This window comes from Drosophila obscura, unplaced genomic scaffold, assembly GCF_018151105.1.
Source record: "Drosophila obscura isolate BZ-5 IFL unplaced genomic scaffold, ASM1815110v1 contig_170, whole genome shotgun sequence".
Lineage (NCBI taxonomy): Eukaryota > Metazoa > Arthropoda > Insecta > Diptera > Drosophilidae > Drosophila > Drosophila obscura.
Genome location: NW_024542758.1, coordinates 703,624 through 716,829, shown reverse-complemented (window position 1 = coordinate 716,829; position 13,206 = coordinate 703,624). Strand labels below are relative to the sequence as shown.

Genomic DNA, 13,206 nt, shown 5'->3' with positions numbered 1-13,206 from the left:
ATAAATATATCGGATTACATGTTATCCCCAGGGCTCTTCAGCTCTTCGGGGAAGGCATAACTTATATTTGTTTTTATATCATCATCTCTTTTACGTAAAACGCAAACCGTAAATTTTGAAACGTTAATTCACTTGAACGGTTTCTCGCTGCCTTAACCAAAGCCGTCAGGAAAGTCTGCTGCATCAACAACCAAACACTACTAAGACTGTGTTCAAAATTTTAAGTTACATAAATTCCACTGAAGGCTTACAACCCGAGATCCTACGCATCGTATTGTTTCTGTTTCTGTTCTACCAGGTTTCTCCTTAAATGATTTTTGAAATTAATTTGAAACTTTTACAGAAATGCTGCTGCCAACATTCCGAAAATTGTGCTGTGCTTTTAATACAATTTACAATACGCATTGCTGATTTTTATTTTTTCACTTTCATCTTTAAAATGTTCTTAAATCATAGATTAAATGCTAGTAAAACGTTTCAAGTCTGTCGCTGTTTTTCTGTTTTACGCCCCACAAAGAATACAGTATTACAATAAGGGTTAAGGATTTTGGTTTTGTTTTTGTTTATGTTTTCGCTTTTCTCTCTTATTTTTTTGTATCCAAATGAAAACATGTTAACTTTGCTTTTATTTTAGCTGGGAATTCCATGGATTACTTGTATCTTTTCCATTAATTTCATTATTTCGACTCGGAGTGTTTTTCTAATTAGTATTTTGTTTGTGTGTGTTTGTTTGTGTTTCGTTTTGCAGATCCATCATACCTTAAGCCTAAATATATTTTTCACATCTATTACTAATTATACGGAGGTGTGTGTGCATTCGCTTGTTATCCTGATCCTCTTGATCCTGTTTCTCCGCTTGGCTAAAATGGGGTTTTAAGGGGTTAGGGGGCGGGCGTTACACTACACAACCTGCCATTTACACAAAAAAAACCTAACAGATGGCCGGTTCGCACTCCTCATCCTTCGCGCCCTTCAATCATCCAAGCATTAAATCGAGCAAAGTGCTGCAGCACGGTGGTGGTGGTGGGCGGGCATAGTGCACGCAGGACGTCGTGAGAAGAGTTTAACACTAAGTAAAATTATACAATATATATTTATGCCGTTAGATCCGTATCTCGAAATTCCTGATAATAAGAGCCTGTGTGTATGTGTCATCGATCGGTCGGTCGGTTTCGGTTGATTGGGAGTTGCTTTCAAATAGTTTTTTGTTTCGTTTGTTTGTAGCCTTTTCAATGAGTAGGATAGTTGCTTTTGTTTTTCGTATTTAAAGTGGACGACGCCCACTGCTCTTGCGATTTGCGACATTATTGTGCTGCAAAATGGAGGTTTTCATGTTTTCTAATTGATCCTTACAGATGTCTTACAAGTGTATCACTTACAGACTGTCGCCACTTGTTGCTTTTGCTCCGGCATGAGGGACGCTGCTGACTTCGTCGCTGCGGCTGTTGCAGTGGCATCCACATTATTGGCACCAGCGCCTCCTGCTGCTGCTGCTGCTGCATTGTTGGCTGCCTTGATTGCTGCGGCTGCACTCACATTGCCATTGGGCATGGGGTTTAGCTGTTGCTGGCCCCGATTGCCGTTGTTGTTGCTGTTCCGGTTGTTGCTGCGGTTCCGGTAGTTGCCGCCACCTCCCATGCGATAGTTGTTCCGATTATAGCCGGGCGCACCGCCATAGCCCGTGTTCATGCCGCTACCAGCACCAGCACCTCCACCCATTCCATTGTTATTGTTGTAGTAATGGTTGCGTCCGCGATAGCTATATCCCAGCAAGAAACAAATACGGTGCAGTGAGCGACATGCACATGTGGCATCGTTGTGCTGGCACTTACCTGCCGCGTCGTGTGGATCCAACTCCAAATGTCTCCGTATTTAATTTGCGCTCCTGGCGCCAATCATTCTTCTTGCCCTTGCGATCCTGTGCAGCCTCGCAAGAGATGTTATCAAAGAATGACTTGGTCTTGTCGTAGCCCACATGAACATCCTCATCCTCGGGCTCATGCTCACCAGCGCCGGTCTCATTGCCAGAATCATCCTTCTTGTCGGTCTCACCATTCAACTAAAGCGAATTAAGGAATAAGTTACACGTGATAACAAAAAATCCACAAGAGATAAGGGGAGCGGCGCATCCATACCTGTGGTTCAGTGGTGGGAGCCACTGTTTTTGCTGTTGCTGTGGCTGCTGCTTCTGTTGGATCAGAAGTTGCTGCTACAGACTTGTTGGCTGCCTCATCGGCCACCTTAAGCTTGGCCAGTTGAGTGCGCAGCTCTTCGAATTTATTGTTGGCCTGCTCGAAATCAAAGTCGCCCTCAAACTTTATCTTGTTGCGAGGTTTGTTCTGGTTGGCCGAATTCGGACGATAGCCCTGAACGATCATAACAAGCAGAAATGTTATTCCCTACTCTGTTTGGGAGGAGTGCAAACTATATCCATACCTGATTTGGTCGCATTGGACCTCGGGAGCCCATACCGCGGTTGCGAGACATATTGTTCATATTGTTAGAGTTCTGTGGACCGCCGCGATGCATGTTCCACGCGTTTTGGCCACCGCCGCCGTTGCCTCCTGCACCTACGCCGCCGCCGCCGCGCTGCTGCTGCATGCCGTTGCCGCCGCCGCGATTGCGTTGATTGTTATTGTAATTGTTGCTGTAATTGTTGTCCATTTGCCGGCCAGAATCGCGACGATCCCGCTGCTGGTGGTAGAAGTCGTTGCTGTTCCGCTGTTGCTGCTGCTGCTGCTGGGGCTGCATATTGTTGGATCCGCCACGCTGCTGCTGGGACTGCTGCTGCTGCTGTTGCTGATGGTTCTGACGCTTATGACCAGCATCGCGCGCCATACCATCCCTCATTCCCTGGGCGGCGCTCTGCTGCTGCTGATGCAACTGCTGCTGTTGGGTCAGCTCCGCCGTAGGACTGACAATCAGGCTGATGGGCGTCGTCGATCGTGAGGCGCCGGCAAGCATGTCTAAAACGGAAACTTCACATATAGACGACCGAGACGAGAACATGTGCAGGCAGTGTGTATTAGTTGATGTGTATATTTTACATAGGAAGCGAACAGCCAAAGTGGATACCCGCTTAAAGCTACGCATAATCTCAATTCCCCACTTTACTGTACAATTTATTAGATCTTGAGCTGAGGGGAAGGTGAGGCGATGAGTCCATTAATTCATAAAGATGTTCATGCATTTTGTTTACCAGAAAGGGCAGATTGAAAGGGCTTTTCGAACGTTTAAAACCGATAACTTACTTGATTGCTTCTGCTGCTGCTGGGGCTTTGGCTGCTGCTGTTGCTGATTGCCGCCGATGTGCATAAAAGGTCCTCCTCCTGGTGCTCCAGCACCGGGCGCCAAAGAGCCGCCGCCCGAGTTTCCCACCATTCCTAGGTTGGGAGCACCCAGATTGCCAAATGGATTGCCATTGCCAAAGCTGCCGCCTTGCGAACCAGGGGCTGGGCCTCCACTGGATCCGCCCATGGACGAGGCGCCATGTTGCTGCTGCTGCTGTTGAGGCGGTGCGTTCATGGAATTCGGCATGGGAAAGTGCTGCGGCATGACTTGGGGCGGGCCATTCTGCAGCTGGGCTTGCATAATCGCTGGATCATTGTGGTGCGGCAGCGTGTGATTGTTGACGACGCGAATATCCTTGATGTCCGAGCCCCGAAAGAGAATGTAGTCGTAGATCTGCGACTGAGGTGCTATCTGGAACTGTGTGTCCCGGTCCTCTGTGCCAAAGGATCGTACTAGACAAACAGAAAGTACACATAAATTAAGGCCTCAACTTTGTTTAAGGTTAAACCTCATTATTTCCTATTTAACCTCAACAAAGGGGAGCATAAAAACGCATGCTATTGCATTGGATGTGCGTATGTGTGTGTGTGTGTGTGTATGCTTTCCTGCTCTTCTTCGTCCCCAGTGCAGTGTCACTGACATTAATAACGGGAGCTGCGGGAGTCCCGTTAACTGGCGCCAAAATGTTCTGCGAAGGAATGGGAGCATACAGGCACACATACACATGTACATACACACATTAAAATTGTTGTTGCAAACAAAGTTCGCCACAAAGAGCTTGCATATGGATTTATGCGTGTGTATGTGCAAGCTCGGTCTCATGTAAAATGCAAAAGCAACACTGTACAACAGCAGGCGAGACGAAAAAGAGGCCAAACAGCCGTTTCGTTTCTCTGTGCAGGCGACACAGCATCTGAACGCCAGGCCAGTAAAGTGCTGCCGCCAACATGACAAACAAAAAGCATAAGTGAGAGCGTGCCAGCGAGAGAGAGAGAAAGAGAGTCCAAAGTAATAAGTCCGCCGCCTACAACACTCTCTGAGCGACGGTAAGGGCAGGAAATTACTGTAAAAACTAACAACCATACATAACGAAAAAGTGTGGAAAAGAAAGAGGAATTCGAAAGAAACCATTTTCTTTTCGCTCCTTGCCCACTACTCTGAAGAACCGTTTTTTTGTAGGCGATTTTGAGTGCAGAATATGGCAAATAGGATATCCATTGAATAAAAAAAACCAGATAGGAGATTAAGGCACTACTTACCACTGGAGAGAGCAATGGTGCACTCCTGCGGATCCACCGTGTACAAGCGGCCCTCATACCTGATGTCCGCCTTCGAAATTAGGCTGATTTTCGAGCCCAACTCCGGCAATCCCCCACCACTCATTTTGCTCTACTTTAGTCACCCACACTCGCGTTCCGAAATGATCCAAATAAGACTCCAAACTTTCCGAGAAAATAATAAAGCTGTGTGTATATATAAATGTTTGCCAACAGCGCGCGTATCTCTATTTCCACGAATATCGGGCAAAAGCAAACAATTATAGCGAGCGCGACAGCAACGATTTCTCGACGGTTTCAACCTTTCCTGCTCCCACAGCCTTCGACGTTGGCAAGCACGCAATTACTTTCCAGTTCCAGCGCTGATTTTGCGGCTTAAAACTGTCTATCCACAATTGCAATACGTGCCTGCGTTTGTGCACTATTGTGCCAATTACTTTCAAATGTCTCTTGTGCAGCACACACGGTTGTAGATGTTTAAATTCGCAATTTTCTATGCAGAAAATCTTTTCACCTTCCGTCTGCAAAAACCTACCCGTCGAAAGTGGAAAGAAATCGGGCGAGCTGCAGAACTCGCATACAATGTCCAGTGTTGCAAAATACAGCGGTTGCGACACTAGCGAGTTGATATATTTTAATGAGGGGTTTTATCACTAACAATACAGTATATACATAGATGTGCCAGATGTCCAAGCACTGGGACAGAAAACTCTGCTGCGACACGTTCGGTGTATGAACTGGCACATCTATATACTGTATGGTTAGTGATTCGATGCAAATTTTTGCTATCGGTATGGCAGAATTATGTGCTGTATATTTTGTCAATAAATCTGCGGTCACACTGATATCATCCCTAGCACCACCCTGATGGTATATTATATACTTTTCGGGATATTTTGACGTCGAAATCGAGTTTAAAGTTTATTTACGGTATATCGGTATTCAAAAGTATATTTGATTAAGTTCCAATCTATTTTTTAAGGTATATTAAAGTACTTTTCAAAATGACCGCCAGACTCCAAAAAAATACCGATATTGTTTTGCTCTCAAAATGATCTTTTGATGATGCGGTATAAGACTATAACATTAAAGTTAGGAAGTCAAGCCATGCTTCCCGCTTCGGGTTATTCCGATTGACAAGACCAAGAGAGTAGGAGGAAAGACTGCGGTATGTAGTAACTAAATAGTTGAGGTTAGACCTAAGCCATTTGGTGCACACGCACATATCATATATCGATATACTGAAGTGTTGAAGGCAAATCCTACGCAGTCATCGTCGGTTGGCGTCAACCGGATTTGTGTTGCGGGAATTTCGAAACTGTCGCCTGCCTCCAGACACTTTGCATTCAAGTGCGAGATCTGTGTGGACGTGGAACAAATATCTCGAATAAGAAGCTGCGTGCCATGCAGACTGACCCAACGGAGGAACAAATCAATGAGTCCTTTTCTGAGATCCATAAGTTCCCGACGCCTTTGGACTTACATAAATTCTTTTCCGTTAAGAACGATAACCATTTCTATTATGAGTTCTATGAGTTTGACGAGTCGAAAACATGCACGGGTATCTGCTGCGCTTGATTTGCCGAGGATGACCCCAGGATGAAGGATCGATCTCGCGACGCCTTGGTTTTGATAGAAATCACCGAAGAAGACGTTTGGTATAGAAAAGAAGATTTGGGCAAGTATGCCGCATAAATAAATAATCAATAAATTCCATAGCACTTAAATGCATTTTATCGGCAAATACTTGATTATTAAGGCCTGTCTCCAGCACCGCGGAAAATTGCGGCAAGAAATTTTCTAGTTATTCCGTGAGGGTGTGGAACATAGCTAAAGTAGGGTTGATGAATCAGCTGTGTTTTGTAAACAGAGACAACTGTAAAATTCTGCTAAAATTAAAAAAGGAAAAAAATGCACTCTGATGATGAAGTTATTGTGTTGGTGGCGGCATATATTGTTGCAAAACAAAAAAGCATAATTTTCATCTCTCTTTTTGGTTTTGCAGACAGTTATGCCTACATCTTGCACCATTCACTTCAAGAAGAATTGTTAAGTATATATTCCTGAGCTGGGTATATCAGCTGTTCTCTCAGTCCACACACGGTCCCGATAGGCAACTATCGTCTTGCTGGATATACACTCCAGGAATACGTAAACGAAACATTCCTGTCACAGTTTTTTTTTATATGGAGTTTGACAGGAATTTTTCGATTCCGCAGTGCTGGATACTATGCTTTAAATGTAAATATTGATCTTTGGGCATTTATTCGTGGTTATATACATTTCCTGCAGGCCATTTGTTTATCGGTTTCAAAGCAACACTGCGTGTGGCTATGCAGCCCTGTGTTCGCCATTCAAAACTCGTCATTTTCAAACTGTGCAAACGAAGAAATGCTAAAAAAATACATGTGAAAATACATTAATTAGCTTGTGTACATTAAGTAAAGTCTCTTATGTCAATATGCCACCCCAGCGCGATCCAATTAGCGTGCGGACGACGCGCCTAAATAATTTAATACTCGGCAAGGGAGTTGGCGTCACTCAGAAGCCATCAGGCTCTAGCGGCAATGCCCGACGCAGCATTGTTCCCGTGAGTACCACAAGTGCAGCTGTTGCCGAGGCTGTATCCCGCGAAGGCTTGCTTGACGCATTCTGTTTGCTGTACAATGAATGCGACAAGGATGCCCTGAAGAAGCGCGATCGCAATATTTCCGAGTTTGTCAATAAATGTATGTATACCACTGCATTGTGTCGCTATGCAGGCCGTTCTTCCACTACATTTCCATATCCCTATTACACATTTAGTCCGCCCCATTGTCGAAGAGACCCGCAAGCTGCGCGTCAATGCCGAAGACTTCACCATCAAGGCGCTTATTGGCCAGGGATATTTCGGAAATGTTCATCTGGTGGTTGAGCGTCAGACGTCTGACATATACGCCATGAAGAAGATTAAAAAGTCTGTTGTGACCACTTCCCAGGTGAAGGAGGAGCGCGACATAATGTCGGCGCGCAACTCCGAGTGGCTGATTAATTTGCAGTATGCCTTCCAGGTGAGTTTTGCTTGGGTTTTACCTCAACTATTACTTTATCGAGTGGCACAATCCCTAGGACAATGACAGTTTATATCTGATCATGGAATATATGCCTGGCGGAGATCTACTCAGCCTGATGTCTCGCCATGGACCCTTTGACGAGGATCTTGCGCGCTTCTATCTGGCGGAACTGACCCTGGCCCTGCACACACTGCACGAAATGGGCTATGTGCATCGCGATATTAAGCCCGAAAATATACTGATTGATCGTTTTGGGCACATCAAACTGGCCGATTTTGGTAATGCGGCTGCCCTGGATCGAGACGGGCATGTGCTGAGCCTTTCTCCCGTGGGCACACCGGACTACATAGCCCCGGAGCTGTTGCAGACCATCTCCACTTACAAACTATCAAAATCGATGCATGATGTGAGTGCGGCTGTATGTTCGCAGACCTGAAGAGCACTTGTGTGTTGGTGTGTTGGGCCAAAGATATTCATCCTTCAAAATTATATTTCCTCAGGTTAGCTGCGATTACTGGTCCATGGGCATCATTGGCTATGAGTTGCTGTGCGAAACGACGCCGTTTCACGAGGACAACGTCCACGAGACCTACTCCAAGATACTCTCGCACTGCGAGGAGAGCCACCTGAAGGAGTTGATCAGCTTTCCCAGCGAACTGAAGGTCTCGAAGAACTACAGGGATCTGATCGAATCGTTGGTCACAAACCCATCGAACCGTCTGTCCTACGATCGCATCAAAAAACATCCCTTCTTTGACGATATTCAGTGGAATTGCATGCGCTCCCAGGTGCCGCCCATTATCCCAACCATCAGGTCGGACGATGATACGTCCAATTTTGAGGATGGCACGCGGCACAAGTCTCGCAGGGATCTGGTGGGTAAAAAGTCCCTCACTGCGAACATGAAATCGCATGATTTTAGTGGCAAGGATCTGCCGTTCTTGGGCTACAGCTTTGTGCATATGGACAAGCCGCCGAATAGCGATTCTGGCGACGAGGCGCGTGCCAACAAATTGCAGGAGAAACTGAAGGACCTGCAGCAGAGGCTCAAGTCGCGTGAGACTGAGATCTCCATGCTGAAGCAGGATCTCTTGCGGGCACAGCAGTCGCTCAAGAAAACGGACAACAAGTCGCAGGTGGTGCTGGATGCTAAAATGGAAATAAAAAAGCTTCAGCAAATAATCAAGGACAAGACTATGGAGTTGGCCAATTGCAAGACACAAATCAAGACACTCCAGAGTTCGGCCAAAGTGGATGAGGAAATGTGGTCCAAAAAGGAGTCTACCATCACGGATCTGTTGCGGCTGAATCGGCAAAAGTACGAAGAGGCAAAGATATCCTCCGAGCAGCGCTACGAAAAGCAATTGGCCGAGAAAAAGCAAGAGCTGGCCTCCACGCTGCAGAAAATGGATGCCCGTGAGCTGGAGTTCATTGCCAAGAGCGACGAATGCAAGCATCTGGCAGCCAAGCTGCAAAACTATAAGGATATGTTGAAGCAGCTGAAGGAGCAGACCATCAAAGCGGATGCCGGGCACGAGCAGCAAAAGAGCCAGATGGCCGAGTCCTACGAGCAGAAGTTGTCGGATCTGCGCAAGAAGATACGAGAGTCGCAGGACTCGCATCGCCGTTTGACATTGGAGATGCAGGGCATTCGCACGGAACTGGACGAATCGATTAGCTCTGGCAAATCCACCCAAGAGGCCAAGCACGCCACAGAGCGCAACATCGAGGACATATTGAGGCGTCTCAACAACGAGATAGCCTCAAATAATGAGCTGCATGCGGAGAAGGCCAAACTCGAGTCGAAGCTGAGGCTGAAGGAGAATGAATCTCAGGACGCGAGAGCGGAATGCCAGCGCTTGGAACGCGAGCTGCAGCTGGCCGAATGCCGCTGTCACATGGCTGAATCCTCGCTGGCCTCTAACGCTTCCCCTTATAACACAGCACCTGGGTCGCTGACCGAACTGAATGCCATCGAGGACCAGCTGCGGGCCGACTTGGTGGCGGCCAAAGAGGGCGAAAGCCAGCAGAAGGTCCGAGCCGATCAACTGCAAACTCTGGTCACTAAATTGGAGCAGATGCTGGAGCGCTTCAACGAGCAGAACCAGAGTCTTTCCCCCACAAAATCGCAGGGAAATGGCTCCTCAGTAGGCGACATGCTGGAACGCCAGAATGAAAAACTTGAAGACAAGCTGGCGGCCGTGCGAGAGCAGATGATTGTTGAGCGTCAGGCAGCGAGGGCGGCTAATCTCTCACTGTGGAAGGTGGAAAAGCAGCTGGAGGAAGCCCTGTCTGAGAAGAAACTATTGGCGCGTCGCATGGAGCTGACCGAGGATCGCATCAAGAAGACCCAAAATGGCCAAGAGGAATCGCAACGCATGCTCAAATCCTCCCAGGAAGAGACGCGCCAGCGAGAGTCACGCATCGAGGAGCTGAAGCAGGAACTGGCTACGGCCAAGCGAGATGTTATGAAGGAGCACCGTCTGTGGGAGAAGGCCGAGCAGGAGCGCATGAAGTGCAAGTCGGAAATAATCGAGCACTTGGCCAACGTACACAAGCTCGAGCAGCAGGAGACTGGCCTGCGCCAGAAGCTGCAGCAGATGCAACTGCGTTTCGACGGCCTGGTCCTGGAGCACAAGAGCATGCAGCGTCAGCTGCAAGAGGAGCGTGACAACAGCACTGCGGCCAGTGACTCGAGCCACAACCTGCAGCGAGAGCTTAAGGCAATGACGGAGAACTTCCAGAGGCTGAAGTATGCCTGCAGCGTGACGGATAACCAGTTGACCGAGGTGGAGACCATGCTGAAGACCGAGCAGGATCGCAACAAGGCGCAGCAGACCCAACTGGACGCCTGCCATGTGAAGCTGCGCGAGCGAAACGACCAGCTGACGAAGCTGCGCCAACAGCTGTCCGGCATAGAGGCCGGCAAGCGGCTGGCCGAGCAGCGTGCTCAAGTGCTCACCTCGGAGTTGGAGGAACTGAAGCAGAATCTAACGGAGCAGCACAAGAAGATGATTGCCCAACAGAGCCAACTGGTTGAGCAGACAAACGTTCTATTTGCCACACAAGATCGGGTGGATATTTTGGATGGCCAGAACTCGAATTATCTGGCACAGAGCGCCGACTGCGAACGGGAATTGCTCAACTTGAAGGAGGAAAATGCACGCATCCTCAGCGAGCTCTTCCACAAGAAGGAGGAGGTGCGCAGCCTACAGGCCGAGATAGCCGCGCTGCAGTCCGCTCAAGCGGAGCTGCATACGGAGATCGATGAGCTGCAGGACACGATGGCCGAAAAGGAACAGTTTTATGTGCAGCGTGACATCAAGGCACTGGCAACGCTGGCGCAGCACAAGAAGTTGATCGATTACTTGCAGGTGGGTGTCCCTTGAAGGATTAGATCTCCTTGGAAACTCAACCTCCTCAATCTCTAAATTGCAGCTCAAAGTAGAAGATCTGTCGGCGAAAAAGAAGAAAACCCTGGCGGACAAGCTGTTTGGTACGAGCCATGGCAACAAGGAGAACATCTCCTCCAATGATGTGGAATCGTCCATTCTCTATCGAGCCCTGCGCGAAGAACTACGCCGCGAACAAAAGAACTCGGCCATGCTGAAGGAGCAACTAGCGCAGCTCAATGGTAGGTCCCATCGCCTGTCTCAAGTATTTATTGTTACAATTATATGTCTTATGGTGTTTCAGGAACTGCCACCCTTCGCTCCCCACGCAAATCGTTGGGAGATCAGGCCAAGCAGAGACCTGTCAGCATTGCCGTCACTCCACGCTCCCCCCGCAAGCAGGTGTCGTCTTTGAAACGCACCAAAAGCCAGATAGAGATTACCACCACAGCAGAGAAGGATTCGAAGAAACAGACTGTGGGACAGCAGCCGCAGGAGCAGCAGGAGCAGTCCCATCACCGCTTCGAGCTGGCACTGCAGGAATCAAAGACAAGTTCTCCGGACTGTGTGGTGTGCAAGCTGAGCATCATCGCCGGCTCGCCTTATTGGCGCTGCAAGGAGTGCAAGGATGCTGCACATCGCAAGTGCCGCACAAACGTACAAGGCGATTGCGGTGCGGCCAAACCAAGTGCGCCGCCAGCGGCTGATGCAATCAGTGTGGCTGCATCTGTGACGAGCAGCGGTCTCGAGAGCGTGGATAGCTGCAGCTCAAACAACGTGGCCAGCGGGGAATACATTGGAACGTTGGTGTACAGCTCGGATGCCCAAGTGGATCAAGAGCACGGGAAGGATCTCGAAGTAAACTGCGCATTCGAGGTGGCGGAGCAGCAATTGCTGCTGCTGGGCTGCAGCACTGGTCTGTATGCCTACCATGTGGACACGCAGCGACTGCTCCACATTGCGGGCATCGAGTCCGTGAGCTGCATGTCCATCTGCACACGCCTGGCCAAGGCCATCATGGTGGGAACCGTCGCGGAGAAGCTGTATCAGTGCGACTATCGGCAGCTGGAGTCGCGCTGCCAGAGCTCCAGTGCGTGCCACAGGCCCGTGCTCGAGACCTCGGCCATTGAGCTGCCGTCTGCCAACCGAACGGCCGATGAGAAGTGGAAGCTGGTCCTGATTTCCAACGAGGCGGAGAATGCCCTGGACTCTGTGGCCATAGCAGCCACCACCACTCGCATTGTCATCTTGAAGTACGACCACAAGTTGCATAAATTCAATCCCGTTCGTGCTCTCGACACTGCCACGCCGGTCACCTCGATCTTCTTTACGCGCCACTCCGCCATCGTTACCTCGGACATGTTCTACGAGATCGATCTCGACAATTATGCGGCCGAGGAGTTTGTCGACCTGGCGGATAAGTCAATGCAGAACACCGCCAAATGCCAGCCCCTCATGGCTGTGCGCATTTCACGGCAGGAATACCTGCTGTGCTTCGCCGAGTGCGGTGTGTTCGTGGATGAGTTTGGCTGTCGCTCGCGTCCCTACGACTTGAGCTGGGTCTATGCGCCCACGGGATTTGTGTACCGCGAACCCTTTCTCTTCATATCCCACTACCAGTGCGTGCAGATTATGCGTCTCCATCGATCCTTCAGCAGGGAACTTGCCGACACCGACGTGAACTCTGAGAGCTCCGATTCCCCGGACTTGCAACGCGTCTACTTGCCTCACTACATGTCTACGCTGCTGGCAAACAGTGGCGACGTCAACCTTTACGCTCTGGCTCTCGACCAGAAGCCCTGTGCTACTGGATCCCAAAGAATCTACCACTTGGATACTCTGCAGGCGTTCAAACACAAGCTGAACGTGTCAATGGAGACGATTTCGTCCGTGGCCACATCCGTAACTCTGGGATCGGCAATGACAATGGATAGTATATGAGAATATGCATACAGATTGGTTCAATTACTTATCTGGCAAGTGCAGGGAAGATGGCCTCACACACAGAAATATATCTACATATATACTTTTAATTTTAAGTAAAAATTGTAATCGATCCACGCCTGTCGATGACTTTTATGGAAACGTTGCAGCAAGGAACGCTTTTCCTTCATTTAATTTTAAATATTTTTAACAACTTTGTGCGAATTAATACACAAATAAAAGCATTTTCGAATAATAGATGGTGATTTC

At 48.5% G+C, this 13,206-nt stretch overlaps 2 protein-coding genes across 5 annotated transcripts; one reads left to right on the top strand and one right to left on the bottom strand.

Annotated features, from left to right (window-relative positions):
* Positions 1-398: 398 nt before the first annotated feature.
* On the bottom strand, positions 399-5,164 carry LOC111076041 (protein LSM14 homolog B). Of its 4 annotated transcripts, none has more exons than XM_022369628.2 (7): positions 4,551-5,158; positions 3,252-3,743; positions 2,437-2,966; positions 2,136-2,366; positions 1,833-2,059; positions 1,380-1,759; positions 399-1,312 (listed from the first exon to the last, which is right to left on the bottom strand). In XM_022369628.2, the coding sequence occupies exons 1-7, from the start codon at positions 4,672-4,674 to the stop codon at positions 1,305-1,307; spliced, it is 1,992 nt and encodes a 663-aa protein (XP_022225320.2). In that variant the 5' UTR covers positions 4,675-5,158; the 3' UTR covers positions 399-1,304. The 4 variants fall into 4 exon arrangements, with proteins under 4 accessions (XP_022225320.2, XP_022225318.2, XP_022225322.2 ...); XM_022369626.2 differs by having other exon boundaries at positions 2,437-2,978; positions 4,551-5,156; XM_022369630.2 differs by lacking the exon at positions 399-1,312 and having other exon boundaries at positions 1,372-1,759; positions 4,551-5,164.
* A 1,678-nt stretch (positions 5,165-6,842) lies between these two features.
* On the top strand, positions 6,843-13,192 carry LOC111076030 (citron rho-interacting kinase). The gene is made up of 6 exons (XM_022369610.2): positions 6,843-7,297; positions 7,374-7,618; positions 7,677-8,027; positions 8,122-10,995; positions 11,060-11,255; positions 11,318-13,192. The coding sequence occupies exons 1-6, from the start codon at positions 7,030-7,032 to the stop codon at positions 12,952-12,954; spliced, it is 5,571 nt and encodes a 1,856-aa protein (XP_022225302.2). The 5' UTR covers positions 6,843-7,029; the 3' UTR covers positions 12,955-13,192.
* Positions 13,193-13,206: the final 14 nt, after the last annotated feature.

What these genes read in the sequence shown, in the direction of transcription:
- LOC111076030 (XM_022369610.2), top strand. Translation starts at nt 7,030, where the DNA reads ATGCCACCCCAGCGCGATCCAATTAGCGTGCGGACGACGCGCCTAAAT. An exon ending in TATCAAAATCGATGCATGAT is followed by an intron (nt 8,028 to 8,121) that starts GTGAGTGCGGCT and finishes ATATTTCCTCAG; the next exon opens with GTTAGCTGCGATTACTGGTC. An exon ending in AGTTGATCGATTACTTGCAG is followed by an intron (nt 10,996 to 11,059) that starts GTGGGTGTCCCT and finishes TCTAAATTGCAG; the next exon opens with CTCAAAGTAGAAGATCTGTC.
- LOC111076041 (XM_022369627.2), bottom strand. Translation starts at nt 4,674, where the DNA reads ATGAGTGGTGGGGGATTGCCGGAGTTGGGCTCGAAAATCAGCCTAATT. An exon ending in CTCCCACCACTGAACCACAG is followed by an intron (nt 2,060 to 2,135) that starts GTATGGATGCGC and finishes AATTCGCTTTAG; the next exon opens with TTGAATGGTGAGACCGACAA. An exon ending in GGATCCACACGACGCGGCAG is followed by an intron (nt 1,760 to 1,832) that starts GTAAGTGCCAGC and finishes GCTGGGATATAG; the next exon opens with CTATCGCGGACGCAACCATT.